The sequence below is a fragment of the Mandrillus leucophaeus genome, unplaced genomic scaffold (genome assembly GCF_000951045.1).
Source record: "Mandrillus leucophaeus isolate KB7577 unplaced genomic scaffold, Mleu.le_1.0 Scaffold595, whole genome shotgun sequence".
NCBI classification, from domain to species: domain Eukaryota; kingdom Metazoa; phylum Chordata; class Mammalia; order Primates; family Cercopithecidae; genus Mandrillus; species Mandrillus leucophaeus.
Genome location: NW_012106419.1, coordinates 1,838,614 through 1,864,666, shown reverse-complemented (window position 1 = coordinate 1,864,666; position 26,053 = coordinate 1,838,614). Strand labels below are relative to the sequence as shown.

At 41.6% G+C, this 26,053-nt stretch overlaps 1 protein-coding gene across 1 annotated transcript in view; it reads left to right on the top strand.

The window, feature by feature from the left end:
• The window catches only part of ITGA9 (integrin, alpha 9), a 385,411-nt gene that overhangs the window by 314,462 nt on the left and 44,896 nt on the right, over positions 1-26,053 (top strand). The window contains exon 21 of the mRNA XM_011999512.1: positions 24,434-24,559. Within this exon, the coding sequence (XP_011854902.1) occupies positions 24,434-24,559 (126 nt within the window). The remainder of the gene's footprint in view (positions 1-24,433; positions 24,560-26,053) is intronic.

The window sequence follows — 26,053 nt, the reverse complement described above, 5'->3', positions numbered from 1 at the left end:
ACAGTTTTCTGACTGTTGGTTCAGAATTCATTTAGAAGTCTCTGGGGCTGCTTCTGGGGTCTCTGGGCAGGACCAACCTGCCTCTAGCTTTCACCAAAGAGTCTTTTGTGTTTGCCCAAAGGATTTCTTGAGGTCCAGCTGTCTGTAAGTGGAGAGTGTCTGGCTTATATATGGGAGGTTTTTATGGGGAGCCTAATGAAGTGTAACCACTCCAAACTCCCAGCCTTGGCTCGTGATCTTCTTTCCTTGTAGCAAATGTCTCTGAGCCCCTCTGCTGTGCTTGTATTTAACTTAAAAACAGAGCCACAGTGGTGGCCTGAGGAAAGACTATCAATTTCCACTGCTTCCCACACACTGGGGTTGTGTGGACCCTACTCTGACTTCCCACAGCACAGAAAAAAAAGGAAACAGGTCACTGTGGACCTAGTGTCTGTCCATCAGGAAGCCAGATTGTAATGATCATGAAAATAATAGAGGGGAAGAGTGGCAGACCTTTCTAGTCTATCTAAAATAGCAAAATTACCAATAACAAATCATTCTTGATTTGTTCACAAACACTGAGTCAGCAAGCACCTATTACATGCCAGGCTCCAAGAAGAGGAATAAGTCCCCTGTCTGCCCCAGAATTCACTGTCTTGCAGGAAACAGATACATAAAATACCATTGTAATACCATATAACAAATATAATAATGGACACATGCCCAGGCCCAAGGATGCTACAAAGGTTCAGTGCTTCACAAAGGAAGCTCTTCAAGTCAGGGCTTAGAGGATGTGGAGTTCAGCAAGAGAACAGGTGAAGAGGTAAACATTCCAGATAGAGGAACAGTCACCATGTGTGAGTGTATGATGAGTATCTGCTGTGTTGGGAGCTACACCTAGTTCTCCATTCTGTTTGCCTAGCTCTTATACAAATATGCAAGAGTAGGTGTTCTGTGTGCCTTCTGCAGATGTGCAGAGATAGATATTTTGGCAGAATGACAGAGAGTACTAAACCACAGTCATTTCCTCTGACAGTTTGTAAATTAATCACTCCTCTTGGGTACATTGTGTGTGTGCTGTAGACCTGAACCTTCCTATCCGCTGACTTAGGCATGGAGAAGGCCAAGCTCCCTGTTTGGTACTAGAGTCTAACTATATGTCATGGACATTGTCAGCAAACCACCCTTGGCCTGCTGCAATGAGCAGTAGCTATTGACCTCCCTAGCTTACTTTTTTGCTTCTATTGGACAGTCATTCTAAACAACTCACCTGATTTCCAGGAATAAAATAGAGTGAGCCAGACAGCTTGTGGGAGGCAGGCTGTGGCCACTTGCTCCTTAGAGATTTCGTTTTGAAGTGAAGATATATTTTCTTCTCAGTTTTTCAGAACTGACTTGAAAAATTGAACCACTTCACTTTATTGCCATTCTTCTGCAGAGGCAAGCCATGTAGCATAGCCCCTGAGTGCAGGTCTAAGATTGCATCAAGATAACACATCTGTCACAAACTTCATGGCTCATGAAGGGAAGAGGGTAGTGGTCTTTCCAAAGTTAAGTTTGACTCACAATGCCTGAAGGTTCAAGGGAAGAGATGGGAGCTTTATCTCAGACTGCAAGCTTCACTTGATGGAGCTAAAAACCTGTATCTGTGAGCGGCTTTCTCACAGTGGAGGAGAAGGCTTTGGGATTTGGCTCTTGTTAATATGCAAAAAGAGAAAAAGTTAGAAATGATAGCTAACAGGGAGTGAAGGGCTAGAACTTTTATTCCAGGTGAAAACCCTAAAGAACTCTAGTGTTAGTCTAGAAGAGATATAAAATAAATGTCATACCATTCTTTCCTCCTCCTGTGAAACCAATTGAAAATATTGGCCTCTCTGGCTTGTTCTGTTCTTGCTATGGGGCAGTGATTCTAAAGAACTGACGTGATTTCCAGGAGGACATAAAATTGTAGGGATGAATGATAATTTTCTAAGGGGTTACATCAATGTCTTTGCCATAGGGTACCGTTAGGATATTGATTTCAATATGACATGAATACCAGCATCTGTTAGAATATTCCAGGTCGGTGCCAGGACTCATATTTTAGTAAATTGTAAAATTGTCCCTCCCCATGCACGTACACTAGACAGGGCTACCCAGGATGTACGATGGGTATCCCACAATGAGTCAATTGATATGGGAACTTCAATTAATTTATAGTGGGGCTGTTCATATCCCTATGAAGAAAATATGCACCTGATATATCACTGACCGTAACAGGAGCTTAAAATTAGACATAAATAGAGGAATGAATTGTTTTCCCCAAGGATGACCTGGAGGAACTTCCTAAGTTGGGGCCATCAAATCAGTCGATATAATCCAAGGCTAAAGAGGGAAGAAAGTACTCCTGAATAACTGACCCTCCCCCCAAAAAATGAATACCGTTTATTGCTGTCCCAACACTTTAATAGCCTTTTTCATGTGCTGTCAAATTTAATCCTTATGGCACATCCATAAGGTAAGGTCATTATCCCAAGTTGAGGAACCAAGCCTCAAAGATTTGCCTAACCTGACACAGCTTCTAAAAAATAGAGCTGGGTTTGTAACCAGGTCTGTCTGACTCCAAGGTTCACGTGCTTCCCATTGTGCTGAATTGCACACTGCTCCTGAAAATGCTGCCCACTACCTAATCACCAGAAGCAGGCTCAGTCAATAGGACAGACAGATGATGAGTAGACCTCCAAGAATCACCCACCAGAGGAGGAGCATCAACCAGGGTAGAGAGGCAGCAACTGCAATCAAAATAACTAATACCAGAGGGTGCAGTAACAAGGCCAACAGAAGGCTTCTCAATAAGCAAGACTGTTGTCTTCAGAGCAATGCAAAAAGACAGTGTTTCCATGAAACAGAATAAACTGGAGATTTGTAAATTCAAAATTTTGATCATTCAAATGAAACCTCAGTATGAGCCATACAGTAGAATAAATATAAAAGAATAAAGTAATGGAAGAAACTTGGATTTTCTGGGAATGTATTGTAAGAAGAACAAAAAAGCCAGTTAAACTTACTCCTTTTCTAAATAGCAATCTGGAATGAAAATATCAGATGATCATAATATAAGAGTTAGAAGTCAAGAGAGCTGGAAGTGAAAGCAAGTCAAGATTCTTGTCTTGGTGGGACAAGTTTAAGTACCACTTAACTCAAGGCTTTTGTAAAATAAATATTTAAATATATAAAATTTTAAGGGCAACAAAAAACAATTGAAGACATCCAAACCACTAAAGAAGAAGAACTTAAAGCATAATAAAATTCAAAACAATCCAAAAGGAAAGAATTTATGAAGAAAAAAAAATATGTATAATAAGATGGAAGTAATAAACCTAATTATTTCAATAATCAAAATAATAATGAATGGATTAAATGCCCTAGTGAAAGACACTCTCAGATTAGAATTTTAAAAATCCAAGCACCAAATAACTTGTAAGAAATATACCTTCGAAGTTACCTAGAATGTAAGGCATTCAAAAAAAAAAAGAAGGGGCAAATGTTAACCCAAAGAAATCAAGTATAGCAATATTAACAGCAAATGAAGTATAATTAAAGCCCAAAACCCACAAACATTAAACAGGGCAAAAGAAAATATATTTCAGAGTGTTAAAGATTTAGTCCACTAAGAATTTGTAACATAAATGAAATTTTATGTAACCAACGACATAGCTTTAAACATAGAAAGACATAGAAACACAAAAAGAAATTGACACATTCACAGTCATTGCAAGAAAATTTATGGCTTTCCCCTCAAAAATCATCACACAAGTAGGAGTAAAATAATGAGTATTTGAATAATGCAACTAGAGTTGTGATCACTTATATAGAGACCAAGACAGAATGAGTCAGAATGTCTGATTTTCATTACTGCTCCCTTGTTTACCAGCTATGGCAACCTTGAGGAAGTCACCTAAACTCCCCAGTCTTATTTTCCTCATCTGTGAAATGAGCTAATAGTAGTGCCTATCTCACATTGTAAGGACTGAAGAAACTGATTTATATAGAGTAATTAACAGAGATCCTAACAGAAAGGAATGCACATTCTTTTCAGATGTGAACATCTACAAATTATTCAATGTACAACAACACAAAAATAAGTATCAATAGAATTTTAAAAGTCAAAGCAGTAGAAGCCACAGTCTCTGACCACAATGCAATAAACTTGGAAGTTAAAAACAAAAGGTTAGGCAAGCAAACAACTGAAAACAAATCCACTTGGGAAGTTTTAAACACCATTTAAATGAACTTTTTAGATAAAAAAGAAATCAAAGTTGAAGGGACAAGCAAATTAGAAGTGAACAACAGTGAGCAGTTGTTCATGTCAAAACCAATGGGATTTAGCCAAACCAGCACAGAGGAAAATGTCACTACTTACCTGTGGAAAACAGGGGAGACTGAAAATAAGTGAACTAAATTGGCAACATAAAAGCTAGACAAGGGACAATGAAATAAACCCAACTCGAAGAACGTAAAATGAAGGTATTATTAAAGACAAAGCATATCCTGAAATAGAAAAAATAATAATAATAACAAAAGTATTCCACATTAGCAAAATCAAAAGCTATTTTTTGGTCCAAAAAAATAGACAAACCTACAGCAAGCTTCAACAAGAAATAAAGAAGAGTGATGATGCCAAAAAAACAACACTAGAAATACTTTTTAAAGAAGTACCATATTTGTATGAAGATTTAAAAATTATAACATGTTCTGAGCTGGGCACGGTTGGCTCACACCTGTAATCCCAGCACTTTGGGAGGCTAAGGCAAGAAGATCCTTGAGCCTAGGAGTTCAAGACCAGCCTAGACAAGGAAGTAAGACCTTGTCTCCACAGAAAATAAAAAACAAATTAGCCAGGCATGGTGGCACAAGCCTGTGGTTCCAGCTACTTGGGAGGCTGAGGTGGGAGGATCCCTTCAGCCCAGGAGGTCAAGGCTGCTGTGAGCCATGTTCACGCCAGTGTATTCCAGCCAGGATGACAGACCCTGTCTCAAAACAAACAAACAAAAAACAACAAAATATATTTTTATAATTTTATTCACACAAAGATAAAATCTTAAAAAAATATGCATGAGGTTAAAAAAAAAAAGTCCAACTAGACTGATTATCTTAGAAAAAAAATGTAAAAGTAGACAAAGACCTATACCTTAAAAAAATCACAGACCCGGATAGCTATATAGGCAGGTTCTAGTAAGCTTTCAAGGAATGGATAATTCCTATGTTACATAAGCTGTTCCAGAGAGTAGAAAAAGATAAAGCAACTCATTCTAGAAAACTAACATAACCCTGGTACAGAAACCAGAAATGGAGAGTGGGCACATTCACACAAAAATAGGAAGCAGTGAGCCAAACCCATTTTGAAAACAGATAGAAAAGTTCCAAATAAATTGCAAATTGATTCCTATTAGAAGAATAATATATTCTGGGTAAAATAGGATGAAATCCAGGAATGCTAAGTTGGTTCTCCATGAGGAAACTGTTTAATATAACTCATTATATATTATTATTAATATTAAAAGGATTAAATGAAAAATAACCAAATGATAATCTTGATAAGGGCTTCTAAAAAGTGAAAAATTAAATTCAACATTTATTTATGATATTTTATTACATTTCCAGTAAGGAAGGCATAGAAGGAGACTTCCTTAACTTGACAAAGACCCTTTGCCAGAAACCTATAGGAAACTTGAAGCTAAGTGAGGAACAAGCATGAGTCACTGCTAGTGTCTCTTCAGTTTAGTTGTGTTGGAGGCCTTAATAAAAAGAAATGATAGCCTTTATTCTAAAAAAAAAAAAATATATATATATCCCTATTGTAAAAATTGTTATTGTCTCCCTAAAAAAAAATCCAAGAGAATCAACTGATTGGCCGTGAGGACTTGTGAATACAGAAGGTAAGAGCTGAAGCTGACTATAAACTGCCTGATCTTCAAATACTTTCCCCAGAGACACACAGACACAATACAGCCTCTGACCAGTCATTGGCTGATCACTAAGCTGTGCTCATCCAGGACAACCCGTACAAAAGCAGGCTTAAAAATAAAAACAAGTGATAAGTATGTGTATATATGTATATACGCAATATGTATTTTGCCAGCAGAAACATCAGAGGCTGCACACCCCAGGAAAAACAAGACTCCCAAGAGTTTGTCCAGGCAAGTCACTAAACAAACAAAAAAAGTAACAACTACCCCGAAATGGGAGGGGTAAGAATCCAGAATTGCTACAATATATTATCTAAAATGTCCAATTTAAATACACACACAGACACTGTATATATCATATATATTTCTCATGTGCTGTACAGGAAGAAAAAAAAACAGTTAATAAAAACTGTCTCTGAGGAACCCAGATGTTGGATTTAACAGACTTCAAAGCAGCTATTATAAATGTTTAAAGAACTAAAATCAGTTTAAATAAAGTATGACAGCAATGATTCATCAAATAGAGAATATCAGTGATAATATCGATGAATAAATTAAAATAAGTGGAAATTAAATAAATGAATAATAAAATAGATGGAAATTATAAGAAGAACCAAGAGGAAATTCTGGAATTGAAAGTAAAACATGGGCCAAGCATGGTGGCTCACGCCTGTAATCCCAGCACTTTGAGAGGCTGAGTTGGGCATATCACCTGAGATCAGGAGTGGAGACCAGCCTGGCCAACATGGTGAAACCTTATCTGTACTAAAAATACACAAAAATTAGCCAGGCGTGGTGGCAGGTGCCTGTAATCCCAGCTACTCAGGAGGCTGAGGCAGGAGAATCGCTTGAATCTGGGAAGCAGAGATTGCAGTAAGCCAAGATGTGCCCGTGCACTCAAGCCTGAATGACAGAGCAAGACTCCATCTCAAAAAAATATATAAATAAAAGAAAGTTAAGCACCTGACTGGGTGCGGTGGCTTATGGCTGTAATCCCAGCACTGTGGGAGGCCGAGGCAGGTGTGAGGTCAGGAGTTCAAGACCAGCCTGGCCAACATGGTGAAACCCCGTCTCTACCAAAAATACAAAAAATTAGTTGGATGTGGTGGCATGTGCCTGTAATCCCAGTTACTCAGGAAGCTGAGGCAGGAGAATTGCTTGAACCCAGGAGGCAGAGGTTGCAGTGAGCCGAGATCACACCACTGCACTCCAGCCTGGGCAAAAGAGTGAGACTCTGTCTCAATTAAAAAAAAAAAAAAAAGTAAAACACCTGGAATGAGCAATTCATTAGAGGGACTCAGTAGCATATTTGAGCTGACACAGAATCAGTGAACTTGAAGCTGGATTACAGTACAGATTATCCAATCTGAAGAACAGAAGGAAAAAAGAATAAAACATGAGCAAAATGGTTGAAGCCCCAGAGGCCTTTGATGTGCCTCGTGGGACACCACAAAGTATTTCAAGATATACACAATTGGAGTTGCAGAGAAAGAGGATAGAGAAAAGGGGGCAGAAAAATAAATTTGATGAAATATCATTCCAAAACAGTGGCAGTGTATAGACTCTTCAATAAATGATTTGAAGACAATTGGCTATCCATTTGGGAAGAAATTAGAGAAAGCCTGTACCTCACAGAAAAACAAGCAAACAAACAAAAACAGGTGAATTAAAGTTTGATGTTAAAAAAAAAAAGTATTTGCAGAACTGAATATTTTCGTAATCTTTAGATGGGAAGCCCTTCTTCCTCAGCAAGTCATAAGATCCTGAAACTATAAAGAAAAGATTAACAAATTTAAATCTATAAAAAGTTAAACTTTTATGTGGTCAAAATACATCATAAGGGAAAAGATATTTGGGAGAACATATTTGCAACATGGGTAACAGATAATATATAAATTACTTCTACAAAATAATACAGAAAAGACCAAAAATTATAAAAATGGTTGAGGTTATATGAACAGGAAATTCATAGAAGAAATTTTAGGGACTGGGTGTGGTGGCTCATGCCTGTAATACTAGCACTTTGGGAGGCTGAAGCAGGAACATTGCTTGAGGCCAGGAGTTCAAGAAGAAATTTTAATAGCAAATAAACATATAGAAAGATGCCTAGCCTCATTGGTAATCAGAGCAATGCAAACTTAAAATGAGGTTTTTCTCCTCATGAAACTGGCAAAAATCTAAAAAATTGTTCAGATCCACTGTCAGTTAAGATGAAGAGAAATGAGCACTTTCAAATACTGCTAGTGTGAAAGGCAATTTGACAATAACTACCAACATTTAAAATACGAATGCCAACAATCCCACTTTTAGGAACCTGTCTCAAAACCTTTACGTAATATATTCAGAAGAAACTTCTAATTTTCTGATGGTAGGTTTATATTATCATGGTTCTTAGCATAAATGTTGACTTCTCCTATTTTGGTGAAGTAGAACATAACTTTAATAATGTTCCGTTAGGATTCTGAGAGAAAGTTGTTAGATTCAGACCAAAAAGTAATGAATTCTGACTAACTTATCACAGATAGGCATAGTGCAAAGATACTGTATCAAGTACTTTACAAGAACAAATTAATCTAATCTTCATAATAATTTCGTGAGGAAATTGAGGCGAGGAAGAGTTAGAGGGAAGGCCAAGGTAAATTGGTAAGTGGCTAAGTTGATGTTCACTCTTAACAGTGGGGTTCACCATGAAATAGGAGTTCAGCAGGAATTGTTTCTCAAGACACAGGTCACAGAGACCCCGCTGATAAAGCAGGATGATAAAACAGCTGAAGCCAGCCAGAATCAAGATGGTGACACTAATGATAATTCACCAGCACCACGACGATTTACAGATGCCATGGCAACTCGAAGTTACTCTATATGGTCTAAAAACAGAAGGAACCCTGGGTTCTGAGAATTCCCAGCCCTTCTCCTGTAAAACTCATGAATAATCCACTCCTTTTTTAGCATTTAATCAAGAAATAACCATTAAAATAGCCAAGCAGCAGCCCTTGGGGCTATGCTACCTATGGGGTAACCACCCTTTTATTTCTTTACTTTCTTAATAAACTTGCTTTCACTTTACTCTCTGGGCTTCCTCTTGAATTCTTTCCTTTAGGAAGCCAAAACCCACTGGCCCTCCCAGACCAAACCCCAATTTGGGGGTTCAACCTGCCACAACTGTACAGTGTGGAAACCTTGGTCCTTTTCACTGAAAAATCAACTCAGAAAAGGTAGATTAATAGGAGAAAAGGCACACAAATTTATTTAACTTGTATACAGGGGAGGCTTCAGAATGAAGACCCAGCCCCCTAGTAAGGTACGGAAGCTTATATACCATCTTGAGGTTATAGAAAGAATGCATGCTCAGAGCATGACCACAACCAGGTTTTAATGGCAAGACATGTTATGGGGGAGAGAAAGAAGGAGGCTTGGCTAGCAACGGTGACAGTGTTATGTAGATGAAACCTTCCGGGTCTTAATCCTTAGAGAGAGTAGATGGTGAATTTCTTTTCAGACTTGTAAAGGTGTCAGACTCAAATCTGTCCTAGATCTGGGAAAGCCTAGAAAGAGAAGGCCTGGCTGCATTCAAGGAGATTCTCTACAGATGCAAAATTTCCCCACAAGTGATAGTTTTGCAAGGCCACTTCTGTCTGCTGGCCCTGCAGCAGCCATTTCAAACTATATCAAAGAAATCTATTTTGGGATAAAACATTTTGATTTCCTTCAGCCACCTGCAGGGTCTTGTGCTGTCATTTTGTCTGGGTGTGTAGCTGTCCAGCAGCTCTAGCACCACCTGGAAGTTGAGGCACGGTCGTGCAGAACTGAGGCCCCACCCAGGCCTGCTGAGTCAGAGCTTTCACTTCAGCAAGATCCCCGGGGATTCCTCTGTCTGTTCATATTTAAGAAGCACTGGTCTAAAGCATGAGACTTAAATCTCTGCTCTCCCATTTTCTTATCTGTAAAATGGTGATGACAGTCCTCACCACGAGAGGCTGTTGTGGGGATATTTTTATCCACATGCTCGTTCTTTCAACAAATACTTTGCACCCAGCATATGCTAAGCACCTACTGCAGAGGGGAAAACAGACAAAAAGTAATTTCCAGCCCTCAGGTAGCTTACATTCTGGTGGGGAAAGACAATAATAAGTAAAGCGTATAGTTTATTACATGATGGTAAATGCTATGGAGAAAAATTTAAAAAGCAAGAGAATAGGGATTGGGAAAGGTTGTAATTTTAAATGCAGTGGTCAGGGACAGTTTCACGGAGACCTTTATTCAGAAGTTGCAGGGACCAAAGCTATCTTACAGGAGTCTGCAGTGGGATCTTCTTTGCCTATGAAGTCCTTGCCAAGTCTGTCTTTCCTGAGAATTCTCTCCCCCTTGATTATAGTCTATTTGATTTCTGACCTTTGAAATGCCAGCCCCTATGCTGCCCTTGTGTGGGATTCCGACTGGACATCCAGAAGTCGCCGTGTGTGTTCTCATTAGCTTTCACTCTGGGGGAGTTTTCTGCCACAATGTGAATCACTTATTTTGCTGGCAACAGCAGTTGACAGTGATACTGATTTTTAAAGCCTGCACATTTCACATCAGAAAAGTCCTGGATTTTATGACTTAGCTATGCTTGCAGGATAATTGCAACAAGAAGTCTCCCCTGCAGCCAGCTTATTGGAGTTGACACTTGTATAAGAGCCAGGCCTGGCACTTTAAACAACCCAGCAAATCACCCAGAACAAAACTGAACAATGCACATTTTATCTCTGCTGCTCTTCCCCATCGTGAACACATGCTTCTTTTTTCCCTCCTTCACCCTCAATTTTTTTTTTTTTTTTTTAGAAAGTCAAGGGCTGACTGTACCAAGCCAGCTTTCTGGGTGAGAGATTCCTTCTAAAAAGGATTAGAAACCCCTCTCATGTAGGAACAGGTGGATTTGGGGGACTGTATGATCCAACCTTCTACTTTTGGACAAAATACAATCGAGATGTCTCCCCAGTACAACAGAACCACTTTTCCAGCAAGTTCTCTTTGTTAAGCCATTCTGGTATCCCTCAAATCCCTTGTTATGACTATCCACAATTCTCCGTGCCCCATGACCTTTCCTTAGCTAAAATGAAAAGCAGTTGCCTAGTTCCCTCTTACAGAGAAGTTGAGCTATTACCTTGACTTCCCCTTCTCTTCCAAAAAAGATTACAATTCCTTTAATTTTCTTTCCCATCCTAGGGTGTCCTCTTTGCTCTCTCCATATTCTCCAAATAAAAATTCAAAACTGGCAGCAAATCCCATGCCTCTTCATCCAACCCCTCCTCATCACGAATCATTATCACTCAGGCAGTAAGGACCTGGTTTACCGTCTGAGAACTTTAGTCCTAATAATTCTCTACGCCAACTTCTAGTTCTAATAACTTATCTGTATAATGCTCAGAAACACTCCTGAGATTCTCAGTAAAAAAAAAATTAAGGTAATCTTAATGGCCAAAGCCATGAGGTCCAAAACCCCACGTTCCCTCCCACCCACCTTTCCAGGCCATTTTCCCCAATGGCCCCTCGCCCCTGACCTTGTCTTCCAGCCTCCCTGGACTATGAAGGCTGCTGAAGGCTCTCACTATGCACTTTCCTGGGCCCCCTGCCCTTGCTAGTGGCTTCTCCTCCCCTCTGGCTGTGGAAAGCTCACTCATTCTTCAAGACCCAGTTCATATGTCCTCTCTGTCAAGCCTTCCCAGATGCCTTCACAGATGGTCCTGCCTCAAGGCCTTTGCACCTGCCTCTACTGAGAACACTGTTCCTTCCAATCTTTGCATAGCTGGCTCCTTCTCATTATGCAGATCTGAGCCCAGAGTTCACTTTCTCAATGAGTCTTCCCTGAACACTTCACCTAAAGTTGCAAACCCCCATTACGCTATATCCCATTTGTATGTTGTTTTCTTCGTAGCACTCGTCACTATGTGAAATTACTCTTTTATCATCAGTCTTCTTCCACAAGATTAAAAACACCATGAGAGTAAAGGGTGAGGTCCTTATTCTCCGTGTATCCCCAGCATTTGGTGCCGAGACCATAGTGTGTGCTCACGTAAATGAAAAGAATGGGTGCTTCCACTCTGTTAGTGGCATCTTCAGACGCACAGTCACCCGTTGTATCTCCTGGGGATTGGCTCCAGGACATCCCCTCATCTCTACTTGAGATCCCCCAGTAGGAATATTTTGATGAATTCCTTTAACCCGTGGCAGAGGTTGCCTTAATTTCAATGTGAGATTAAGAAGGTGAAATTTTGAAATAAGAGATTGAATTACTTATCAGAAACGAAGGCTTCTTAGAGCAAATTTCAGCCCTACAAGCTGTGGTCAGGGATGTGAATACATATTTCCTTCCCCCTCAGTTTCTCTCTCTCACACAGACACTGCTGATCTCAGTAATGGCCCTAAACTTTCTTTTGTTTTTCCTTTGCATTTTCTTCTTTCTGCACATGTATGAATGCAAGCTGAATAGTCAAGTTCCTGAAATGGGTCAGGATTAGGTTTGCCTTAAATCTTTTTCTCAACAGAAGCCAAACACTTCAAAGAAGGGAGATGGCTGATTGAATTCTGGAACAAGAGTTACGTTCCTAGGCTGTTGGTTAATTTGAGCTTGGCTAGAGGGAGAAAGCGTGTGTGTTTCTGTGCACAAGTTACACTCAACACACACCCTCTGGAAGGTGGGGGTAAGCTTCAGCCCTGGCTGTCCGTACACAGTGTGGTTCAGAGGCTGCCCTTTAACCTGTGTGGCCAGAGAGAATAAATCAAGCCGGCAGTGCTGTCTCCCTGCTGACTGAAGGCGCCCGGCCTTATCAAGGAGCCCAAATGTCTTGTGCTCACAGCTGCTGTGACATCTGGAAGCATTAACGCTTCGTTGCCAGCGTGTGGGCCGGTTGAATGCCGATGTGTAGGTGCCTGGTGTTCTCTGGTCTGCTACATGAATAGGCGTTAAAAGTTGGTGGTGAGGAGTTTGCTTGCGCTCATTCCTTAAAAGCAACATGACACAGAGCCCTGCCATGGCAGGGGTGATGGGTTGTTACCAAAGTCGATAACAGGAAATCTCACTGAGGATAAACAGAGCTCATCGGTCATTGCTGAGAAACACATGGTTCTCATTTAACCTTCCAAGGACTAATTGTGTATGCTTCGGAAGCACAAAAACAGGAAAACACTTTTCTGACATACACCCCAAGTTTCTTCAGACCAAAAGGAACTGCCTCAACATTGTTAGATGCTAAGAAGTAATGATCTCCCCAGTTGTCAGGGAGCCAACCTCACTTACTTCTCTTTAATCTAAACTTATGACCTAAAGCGTATTTCAGGCCTCCCATGAAGTCCTTGAAACTTGAGACTTAATAAATGACACCGAGGTTTCACTTTTCACTGCTCTGGTGTATGTACTCTCAGAAACGTAGGGGAAGAGGTTAGACAGATGGTGATGCAGGAATCATGGCATCCAGAAAATGAGTGTGATTTACCCTTTGATAAAAGGGAACTAATAAAGCAATATATGCAGGAAATGCAGAAACAACCCAGTGAATCAATAGGTGTGCTGCTTTAGCCTTTAAGGGAAGATGGGTCTGAGCTTCATTCTTTACCTTAAGATGGGTCCAAGAGCTAGAACCAGAATTTAAACAAGCAGATACAATTCCAAGGACCATGTTGTGTCTCATATGGGGGCTACTGACTCATTTATTACCCAAATCAACTGACCATTCTGTTTCCAAAATATTTCATTATCTGTGGAAGGAAAACATTTTTGGTATGCATGTCAAGTGCTCAGATAACATATTTATGTATCGCTTTTTCACTAAAGAGAATCTGACCGCATCTGGAAATTCTTTTGTGTCACTGCCTCTGTGAGACTACTTCCCATCTGTATCGCTTTAACGCCAATAAAAGGCCATCCCCATGCCTGGGAAATGGGCTTCGTCTGGGGAACTTGTCTTTCTCTGATTACGTGTAAATTAATTAAAGGCCATCCCATTTTACAGGGCAGCCTGGTGGTGGTGGCCTGCGCTCTTGACTTTCCAGCATGTTGGCCTGTCAAACGCAAAGGAGGAGGGAGGAAGGGAGGATGCAGGGGCATTGTTTTAGTCAAACCATAAAGCTGTTGGAAATGAAATCCTCTGGCTTTTATCATGAGAAGCAAAATTGTTCAAGAAATAATAGCAGCCTCATACAGAAGTCAAAACTGTGTAATGGATTATACTCAACCTTTCCTCTGAAACATTGGTCTGGAGGCTTTGCCCCTTTATTTTCAGTTTCAGGTTTGATCTCAGTAACACCCTGACCTTTTCAGACCCCATACCACTTTTCACAGGGATGATTGCCTTAAGGGTTGGGGAAAGGGTTAGAGAAAGCAAGTATTTTATTTAGAAGACAGTTTTCAGTTAGAAAGAGAGAAGACATCTATAGTTACTCTCTTTTCCTTTCTGTGCTTAAGTGATACTAGGTCATTCTTTAACTTCTTGCTCCTCCTGCTCCATCCCCAGCTCTGCAGGTTTGGAGTGGGCTGTTGTGTGATTTTGTTTACCCGTTTCAGTTCAAAGATAGAACTCTTTATTTGAACACTGAAGCTAGCAGGGACTGTCCAAAGCCAGAGCCTTATATGAGCCTAGTTTATGTTGTTATGATCATCAGACTGTTTCTCTTTTTTTGGACTTTTGTCTATTTGTATAAACACCTTGGAACCACTAGTTACACAGAGGGGTAAATGTCAGAATATCCGAACTTGGTGCACTAATGAACACAGTCTCTTTTCACAAAGCAAAAGAACCCATCATTCTTCAGAAGGATCTCCCGAAGAATGCCATTGAAAACTCATTACTTTCAAATGGGATGATGCACGTGCAAGTAACATGAAGTTAGGCATGTTCATATTAAGGAGCAATCTAAGATCATTATCGCTGTTTCTCTGGTTTATATTAAACAGTGTCATTGCAATTGAAAAATCTGAGTAAATGAACAGAGCCTGTGAGCATTCACCATTTGTAGGTTATCCTGAGTCTGCGTTAGTACAGGGTCTTGAAATGAATGGTGATACATGAAAGTTTTTGTCTTAGGATTCATTAATATTATCATATTTTAGTCTTTGGTCAATATGAAGAAACAATAGTAAATCATACAACATGATTTAACATGAGATATAATTTGAAGAGCTCTTTAAGGCTGGTAAGCAACTATGGATCATGGTTTGCATTTTTCTAGATGGATAATGTGAAGCTATCTTATTTATCTTTCTAGAACTAGACACCTTAGGTCAGGCTAATCAACCAGCTGGTATCATTTCTCAGTTATTATATGAGTACTATCTTTATTTCAAACCCTGAAATCCTAAAATTAATGTCACCACAGCCATTATGGTATGTGTTCAGCCTCCTGTGCTGGAATAGAGGCTTACTGTCTTTCGATGCCTTGGTTCTCAGAGTAGGCAATGGGTAATTGAATTAGCAAAGTAGGCATTCAAAACATTCTCTGAGTTTTCAAATTCAAGGAGCGTGTGACTTCAGAGAAGCAAACGATAAGTCAGGGGGTGGGTCATGTTTACCCCGTTGCCATCAGCTGTGATTGGTGTAATACGATATGGAAAAGTGGCCCAGGGTTGTAACAGAGAACATAAAGTCAATGAATAACACAGAAACGTGAGTTAACAGGAAACACATGTTATTCTAAAATGAACCTAGGTCCCCTTTAATCCAAGCCAATTCAACAAACATAGCTTTTAGATCATAGTTTTTAGTTTTTTTTTACCCAGAAACCACACTGGGGATGACTCCAGCCGTGGCTCATGGGGAGCACTACTGTCATTGGGTTTGTTCCTCTGCTAATGTAATCTTCTGTTTTCCTTTTATTGGTGATGCACGCATTCAAGGGGCATCAAGCCACGGACAGTTTGGTGACCCTCCCTATCCTTGGAACCCCAGCCAACTGATGGGGTTGATACTGGTAGAATGGCAAACTGGTAGAGGCATCTATGCTTCTGCCTGTTAAAAATATACTAATAGGCCAGGCGCGGTGGCTCACACCTGTAATCTCAGCACTTTGGGAGGCCGAGGCAGACGGATCATCTGAGGTCAGGAGTTTGAGACCAGCCTGGCCGACATGGTGAAACCCCATCTCTACTAAAAATACAAAATTAACCAGGCATGGTGGCACACACCCATAATCCCAGCTACTCGGGAGGCTGAGGCAGGAGAATCGCTTGAATCTGGAAGGCAGAGGTTGTAGTGAGCCGAGATTGCACCATTGCACTCCAGCCTGGGCAACCAGAGCAGAACTCTGTCTAAAACAACAAACAAACAAAAAACTAATAATATCACATACCAAAGCTGCAATTATTTTTTTATTTTTGAGCGATGTTAATCCACATAATCTAAATCATACATTCTCATACATTCTCCTGCTTCAAAGCTTTCCCTGGTTCTTCTAACCTTCTAGGTAACTACCTCCACCCACGCCACATGTAAGACTTGTCACATGCCCTCCTCCATGTCCAGGCCCATCTCCCCTGCCCCTGTTCTGGCCACCGCTACCCAGCATTCATTCAGTCCCTGACCTGTGTTGAACTCCTCGGCTCTCTAGACTCAGGTCTCAAGTTTGCCCCTCTATGCTTTTGCACATGCTGTTCTCTTCCTGGAATTCCTTTCTCCCTCCTCCCTTTACTCTTAAGAAGTTTTCTTTATCCTTTGAGATCCACCTGCAATGCCACCTCCTCTGAGTCAGATCATGAGAGGGGCTGACTTCCTGGTGGAGGGAGAAATTTGTAGACAAGATTTATAATCTCATTAGGAGCTGTGCTCTGAGGGGCTGTGAATGGATAAACAGTGAGGTGGTGGTCAGGGCGTGTTTGGGCTTCAGTATGTGGAATAGCAACTATGCAGCCTGGTACAAGGAAGATGGAGTGGGACAGAGCATCCTGGCGGGGACTTTGGAGATGTGCCTCTCAGACATGACAGGTTACTTAACCTCTCTCGGCCTCAGTTTTCTCATCTGTAAAAAGGGGTGGAAATTAAGGCGACCAGAAGTTAAAGCTTACGGGTCACATCCCTGATAAATGTCTCTGTGTTGCTGCTCTAGCTGGTTGAACCTCAAAAATATCCCAATTGAGACAATAAATTATATGGTCACCCTCCTGAGAGTAGTACCCTCCACACATGGGTGCCGTAAGGATTCAGCATATGCCGTTCTTTTAGAGCAGCGTCTAATGTTAGTATTATTTCCATTGATACCTGAACTCAGTGTAGAGATGGGACCATAAGCAGTTTCCCAGGGTGATGTGCTTGGAGCATGACACTTAGAAAAAAGATCAGAGGACTTTTCTACCTCTTCAGTGTTCAGACCCAGGCACGGGGACTGTATTTGGCTGCTTTCTTCTGGGGCCCTGTGGGGGGAAACCTGTGTCCTCTCTCTTGCTCTGAGTCAACAGACAACTCTTAGAAGTGCCTGATTGAGTTCCCTCTCCCGAGCCTACAACATAGAAATGCCCTGTTTCCTCCAAGCCCTTTATCAGACCACCTCAGCCTGGGGAGTGAAAGCTGTTGACTTCCCTTCTCCACCTGGGATCAGATGACAACAACATTTGAAAGAAAGAATCTGCTCTCTTTCTCAGTATCACACCTGTGGAATCAGCCCTGATTCACACTTCAAACCCAGTACTTCATGAAGCGAGGTCTTGCCAGATCCCCTAGAGTGAACAGGGGACACTTTATCCTCTCAGAGGCCCAGCACCATGGTGGCTTCTGACATGACAGCTCCCTTGACTGAGGCTGACCCAGACTCTGCCACCAAGAGATGGTCACTCCTTGGGCTCCCGCAGCCAGGGTTCCTGACAGTTTCCCCAGTCACCACCATCTCATGGTTTCAGTTTGCACAATGTCCTCTTTGGGGTAAGGAGGAGGGCAGATGCCAACAGAAAACCCTCAGTACAGTGGTAGAATACAGTGTTTTCACTATGTCCTGCATCCTCCTCCTGTCCTTGTTTGGGTGCCTGGTGAAGTCCTTTTGTTCAAATTCTAATAGCCATGGACCTCTGCCAGCTCCCAGAGGCCCTGAGAGATAAGCAGCCATGTCATGAGAAGCATTTGGACTCCGATAGCCTGGGAAATAAATGAGGAGTGAGTGGGCAGAGAAGAGCAAGGGGGCGATGGCCACAGAGTCCTTGGCCAGCCAAGGAAATGACATTGTTGGTCATTGGCCGAGGATGCTTGAGTTGTCTGCAACACACAAAAAAGCATCACATCCCCTTGACTTTGAGCAAAGAGGGCAGTTAAAACCAAGTTGTGGGGGATGGATAGTCAGTAATTGTTTATCTGTGTGATGAGATAAGGTAGCCCCCTGCTGTAATGAAAATGCACAGACAGTTCATGAAGTGAGGAATTAGCAATTGAGGACAACCTGAGTGACTACATAGGCCAACATCCTCATGGGTACATAAGGAAACTGAGGCCCTGGAGACCCAAACTGGCACAGCTGTTAGCAGGCAGAGCTAGGGCTGAAGCCAAGACTGTTGAGTATTCATCAAGAGCGTCTGTACCACAGAACTCCTTCACTGGGGCCCGGACGTGACCTCGGACAAGTCACTGAACTCGGGGACCTCTGTTTCCTTATCTGTCAGCTGAGGCCACAAGGACTGCATGATCTCGCAGCTGCCTTCCAGAAACAACATTCCAGAATGCTCTGTTCCCCCTTCTAGCCCAAGAGGCCGTACAGAATAGGCCTCTTCTCAGTCAGCAGGCACTTTTATCTCCCATGGTCTAAGCAGGAGTCATTTTTTTTTTTTTTTTGCCACAGTGGTGGAAATGGGTCGGGCTGGAGAATGCTGAGGTTTCCAGGCTAGTGGTTTCTTCCTCTGACCACAGTAAGAGGAGAGGAAGCTTTCCCTCCACCTCTACTCCTCTGTGACTCCTGCCCCAGCCCCATCCAGCTTCCACCTAAGAGGTAGTGCAGGAAAGCGGTGACAAGCAGATGTCTGCATCTGTGTGATGTGTGCCCCAGCCCAGTTCTGTGGCCTGCTACCTGGGCGACCTCTGGTGGTCATTGGGCCTCCTGTTGCCTCTCAGTTTGCCTCCATCTGTAAAATGGGGACAGTAGGCCGGGTGCGGTGGCTCACACCTGTAATCTCAACACTTTGGGAGGCTCAGGCAGGTGAATCCCCTGAGGTCAGGAGTTCAAGACCAGCCTGACCAATATGGTGAAACCCCATCTCTACTAAAAATACAAAAAAACTTAGCCAGGCATGGTGGTATGCGCCTGTAATTCCAGCTACTTGGGAGGCTGAGACAGGAGAATTACTTGAACCCAGGAGGCAGAGGTTTCAGTGAGCTGAGATTGCAGCACTGCACTCCAGCCTGGGTAACAGGGCAAGACTCCATCTTAAGAAAAAAAAAAAAAAAAGTGGGGACAGTAATAGCACCTGCCTCAGGGGACTGCTGTGAGGACTGAATGTTAATGTGTGGAAAGCACTGAGAGCCTGGCGTGCAGTAAGGGCCGTGCACGTGTTAGGTACTATTGTCATGGCTGTCACATCGGTACCTGTTCAACACACTTAGAGGACCGCCCCCCCAACCTTGATGACCCTGAGTAGGTACTGAGTTCCTGAGTTTTAGCTGAGGACTGAAGGTGCGACTGCAATAGGATTAGCTGGTCTGAATCAGACTTACGTAGCACCAGGCAACCTTCAGTCTCGTTTTGAAAGGGGACCACCCTGAACCTTCCAGAAAAACGTTGCTTTCCCCAATTGAAGTGATTCCCATGTAACCACAGTCGGAGCGCAACTGGCCAAGATTTTCATTCACCGCAGACTCAGTCCTCATTCCCTCTTCCAGATCCCACCAGGGGCAGACTAGGTGTCACATTGCATCACATCACGCCATTGCCATTACCCTGTTCACAGGCCACCCCAGAAACTCCCAGCGGGAGATGGAAACTAACTTCTGAGCTGTGACTCTGCCCCTTGGGGTTGACACTGAGGCTTGGCTGTTTCTCACTCGTTTGCCCTGCCTTTCCCAGCTCCCCACCCCTCTCTGCTGGCATCTTGTGGCCGGATGACAGCACCAGCTCTTCACACCTGAAGCACATTAGCGACGCTGGCTGGGCTGGAGCTCTGCTCCCAAGCTTCCTCTCCCTGCCTGGAAGCCTGAAGCACCGATGTGCAGAGCAAGAAGGAACTCTGCTCCCACGCCTGATTTTAATGAGGGACGGATGCATCCTGCAGGGCTCAGAAGTTCTGTTTCTCTAAACCCAGACCAAATGTGTTTGGGTGGCCAGGCCTCGTAATCTCAGCAGAGGAATGTGCGTGCCACAGGGCTACAGAAAACAGTTTCCAGTGGTCTGTCAGCAGATGTCCACTCCAGAAGACAGACAGGGAATGTGGAGACCTGCAGGCTTCCGAATGAAAAAGTGATGGATATTAAGAGCACAACTACACACATTCAGATTCTCAAACGCCCAATAAGCATAAATATTTTCCATCCACAATGTACTATATATGCCTAAATATAGGACAAGCCTCAAATAGCGTATCCCCCGTTTCCCTAATTAGGTAAATTTAACCCTCTTTTTTTTTTTTTTGCCAACTTAATAGGAATCAGAACTATGATTGCCTTTGAGGTGGGGGGAGTGGACAGTGGGAATCGACTGGCAAGGGACTGGTGGGAACTTTCTGGAGCGATAGACAAGTTCTGTACTTTCATGGGGGTAGTAGTTACTGGGTGACATCATCCATCAAACTGCACCCTTTAGATCTGTGGATTGTAATGCCTGTAAATTTACCTCAATAAAAAGAAGTTAGGGGAAATGAATGAAATAATCAACTATCTGCTTATAATGTTTAACTTAATCATGTGGTTGAATGCTTAAAATTTTATAAGAATGATATATTAATCTATAATACTCTCCATTCTTACGTTTCACAAAATCATTTTATCCAAGTGTGCACCTTCTGAGATTGCTGGATATCATTTCTAAGCCACATTTTTAGTCAGCAGTTTACCAGAATATATCATCTACAATTTGCCTAATTTATTTGAAATGCAGAACTTCTTGAATCCATGTTGGTTCTGAAATTTGATTGGCACACACCAACGTCCACTTGCGGAGCACTGCAGCAGTTGTTTTCCTCATTTGTCTTGCAAGTGAATATTCATGCTGCTCCCCACATCAACAGCTTACGTATTGCTTTCTAAAATGGGCTTTCCAATATTTATCGCAACTTTCAGCAATTGAACCCAAGGAATAATTACCAAATCTTCATTAAGGCTCATTGCCTGCTCCCCATTATTTCCCTCTAGTGACCTCTAAAATCATCCAATCCCGATGTTGATTGAGATCATTTCAGGCTAGTGTGTTTTCCCCAAAGTTGTGGTTCGAACCAAGTAATTGAGGCTGGGTGCAGTGGCTCATGCCTGTAATTCCAGTGCTTTGGAAGGCCAAGGCAGACAGATTGCTTGAGCTCAGGAGTTCGAGACCAGCCTGGGTAATGTGGCAAAACTCCATGTCTACCGAAAAAAAAGAAACCAACAAAAAACAAAACAAAACAAAAACTAGCCATGTGTGGTGGCATGTGCCTATAGTCCCAGCTACTCAGGAGGCGGAGGAAGGAGAATCACCTGAGCCCAGGAGGTTGAAGCTGCAGTGAGCTGGACTACTGTACTTCAGCCTGGGAGACAGAGACCCTGTCACCAAAAAAAAAAAAAAAAAAACTAAAGTAATTTCCAAAGTATTAGACACTTTTAAAGGACAAGAAGTCCCAAACTGTGAGAAACGTTTATAGGCAACATCCTCTTTTCTAATAGTTTAACTTGAGGATATAAAACTTCACCTTATTTATTTTCAGATATATGTGGTAAATCCTGGAATGTATTCAGATCAAAGGTAAAATAGAGATCAATTTAGCAAATTTTGGTGGTCTTGTCTTATAATTCATTATTAATAGATTAGCATTGTTAGTTTATTTGTGTAGCAAAAACTGACAAATAGAATCTAATTAAACTTAAGAGCTTCTACACAGCAAAAGAAACTATCAACAGAGTAAACAGACAACCTACAGAATGGAAGACAGTATTTGCAAACTATGCATCTGACAAAGGTCTGTTATCTGTCATCTATAAGGAACTTAAATTTGCAAGAATGAAACAGCTCCATTAAAAGGACGGCAAAGGACATGAACAGACACTTTTCTAAAGAAAACATACCTGCAGGGTGCAGCACACCAACGTGGCACATGTATACATATGTAACAAACCTGCACATTGTGTACATGTACCCTAGAACTTAAAGTATAATAAAAAAAAAGAATAAAATAAAAATTAAAAAAAAGAAAACATATCTGCAGACAGCCAGCATGTGAAAAACTCAATATCACTGGTCATTACAGTAATGCAAATCAAAACCACAGTGAGATACCATCTCATACCAGTCAGAATGGCTATTACTAAACAGTCAAAAATGGGCCCGGTGAGATGGCTTACGCCTGTAATCCAAGCACTTTGGGAGGCTGAGGTGGGCGAATCACAAGGTCAGGAGATCGAGACCATCCTGACTAACACAGTGAAACCCTATCTCTACTAAAAACACACAAAAAATTTTGCCGGGCATGGTGGCGGGCGCCTGTACTCCCAGCTACTCGGGAAGCTAAGGCAGGAGAATGGCTTGAACTCAGGAGGCAGAGCTGGCAGTGGGCTGAGATCACGCCACTGCACTCCAGCCTGGCCAACAGTGCGAGACTCCATCTCAAAAAAAAAAAAAAAAAAACCAAAGCAAAAGTCAAAAATTAACAGATGCTGGAGAGGTTTTGGAGAAAAGAGAATGCTTATACACTGTTGGTGGAAGTATAAATTTGCTCAACCATTGTGGAAAGCAGTGTGGCTATTCCTCAAAGAGCTAAAAAGAGAACTGCCATTTGACCCAGCATCCCATTACTGGGTATATATACCCAAAGGAATATTAATCATTCTACCCTAAAGACACATGCACATGAATGTTCATTGCAGCACTATTCACAATAGCAAAGACATGGAATCAACCTAAATACCCATCAAAGACAGATTGGATAAAGAAAATGTTGTACAGATATACCATGGAATACTATGCAGCCATAAAAAAGAATGAGATCATGCCCTTTGCAGGAACATAGATGGAACTGGAAGCCATTATCCTTAGCAAACTAACACAGCAACAGAAAACCAAATATTGCATGATCTCAATGATAAGTGGGAGCTAAATGATGAGAACTCATGAACACAAAGAAGGGAACAACACATACTGGGGTCTACTTGAGAGTGGAGGTTGGAAGGAAGGAGAAGAGTAACAAAAAATAACTATTGGGTACTAGACTTAGTACCTGGGTGATGAAATAATCTGTACAAAAAACCTCCATGACACAAGTTTACCTATATAACAAACCTGCACATATACTCCCAAACATAACATAAAAGTTAAAAAAAACAGCAAAAAAAGTTTTTGTTCCCTACCATGAATATTGAACAACTGTATTTTACTCAAGGGCATTATAGATAGGGCAATTTAACAGATGCCTGTGGTTAGCCATGGGATTGTAAGCACAATCCTAAATTATGAATTACTAATTATTAATTTTCTGGTTTGACCTCACATCCTGTCCAGTCTTCATCTACAAGCAGTGTGATATGATGATGATATATAAAGAAGACTTCATTTTTTTCAACAGTTCCTCAATTTAAACATCAAAAAGAGTGCTCTTCTTAAGGAAATCATCACGAAAGACTAAACACCATTGTTTTGTTTCTAATGTTGCTGTCACTCAGCACCATTGCCATTGCTGTCAGAAGCAAAATCAAATCACTCACCAAGAGCTCGACGAGCATGCAGGTCCTCGTCTGGCTCAGGACAGAGGCTGCTCAGTCAAGCATGCAGGTCCCCATCTGGCTCAGGGCACAGGCTGCTCAGTTAGTGTTTTGGTAGCAAAACTCTGGCTTTAGAGTTGGACCGAGAGCAGTCCTGCTTGCTGCCCATTCCCTTTCTCTAGGAAGACCTCTAAGGAGTTTTACAGCACCCTGGGGGCTTTCTAGAATGGTTGAAAACCTCTGGCAGTAAATCATCCATCAGGCTTGGTCCCAAGTTCCAGACCTGGGTTCTTGACTTCATGACTGTTGGCCAGTGACCTAAGTTGAGTCTCATTTTCCTCATTCAGTCAAGAATTGCTTGGTAAGGATGTTCTTAAGTGTGCTTTCAAAACCATGGAGTATAAGGCTTATTTTACTCCTTAAGTCTTCCTATTTCCTAGTCAGATCTCATTTGCATGTTGTATGTCATCTCATCAATTATTGGGGGACCTAACATCCACGTTTTCTATTATTTGGCCCCGTTGATGCTACAACTTCTGCCTTTCAGCTTTTCAGCCATCGTTCACTTCAAAATGGACAAGAAGGAAAGGTGAATTGGGGTTCTGCCACTCCTGCCTCTATAATAAGGGGCTCCAGCATCATGATTCATTCTTGAGACTGACCCTCTGACGGGCCTCTTTTCATTTGCAGGTGGGCCAAGAGAAAGGAAACTGCTCTTTCCAGAAAAACCCAACTCCCTGCATCATCCCTCAAGAACAAGAAAATATCTTCCACACAATATTTGCTTTTTTCACAAAGTCTGGAAGAAAAGTCTTGGTAAGGATTTGCTTAGTGGCTGGGGTAACATGGGTGGTCCTCACTCGGAAGACACCAGTTTTCTATTTGATATTTATTATTTCCTAAATCTGGTTTTAATCAATTGACTTATAAAGGCACAGACTGTGGTCAACTCCTAATTTGCAGTCTGAGGTTTCTGTCAAAATGTTAAATTTACATTCCAAATCCTATTACCTGGAAAAGGGATAAATCTTTGCAACCCACCAAGCACAAAGTAAAATGTTTCTTCAACTAGTATGAGTCTAAACAAGAGTGATTATTCGTGTGCAAACATTTTGGGAAACTGTTTGATAGTATCTACTAAAACAAAACATGTATGTATCCTATGACACAGCCATTCTAGTCTTGAGTAATATTCCCAAGAAAAATGAGTACTTGTGCCCCCCAGAAAAGACATGAACAAGAATGCTCACAGAAATGTTAAAATAGGTGAAAGCTGAGAACAATGCAAATATCCATCAACAGGAGAGTAAGTAAGCAATTGTGGTATATCCATACACTGGAATATTACACAGTAATGAAAAATTGCTACTGCTACATTAATGAATCTCACAGACAGAATATATTGAGTGGAAGAAGCTAGAGACAAAAGCCACATATTGTAATATTTCACTTATAGAAAGTTCAGAAATAGCAAAAACTAATCATGATGATAGAGGTCAGGAAAGTGGTTACTTTTAGAGGAATATGGATGGGATGGGGCATGAGGGAGCCTGCTTAGATGCTGGGAATGTCCTACATCCTAATCAGGGTGGTGGTCCTCCAGGTATAAACACATGTGAAAATTTATAAAGACAGGCCAGGCGCAGTGGCTCACGCCTATAATCCCAGCACTTTGGGAGGCTGAGGGGATGGGAGTTTGAGACCAGCCTGGCCAACATGTTGAAATCCTGTCTCTACTAAAAATACAAAAATTTGCCAGGTGTGGTGGGTGCCTGTAATCCCAGCTACTCAGGAGGCTGAAGCAGGAGAATAGCTTGAATCAGGGAGGCAGAGGTTGCAGTGAGCCAAGATAGTGCCACTGTACTCCAGCCTGGGTGACAGAGCAAGACTCCGTCTCAAAAAAAAAAAAAAAAAATTATAAAGACATACACTTCAGATTTGTTCTGTTTACTATATTTGTTATACCTCCATTTTTAAAACGTGAAGGTATTGAAGAGGGAATGACAGTGCTTTTCCAAAGCCTCCTTTTTATTATCTTTGGTTACATTTCTCTAAGCTCCTTATTTCAGCCCTGGCACATCTCACCTTTATCTTCCTTTCTCATTCTTTTCTCCTGTTGAGAAGCATGACTGCCACTTAAAAGGTTGGGATTTTTTTTTTTACTTACATAGTGAGGATGATACATTTATTGTTTAAAGCCCTTAGATTGTTAGATGTAGTGATACCTAGTGATTTTATAGTTATGACTCTGGCTGAAAATTTTGCCCTATAGATGAAACATCATCAAGGTATGTATATGCATTTTGGAAC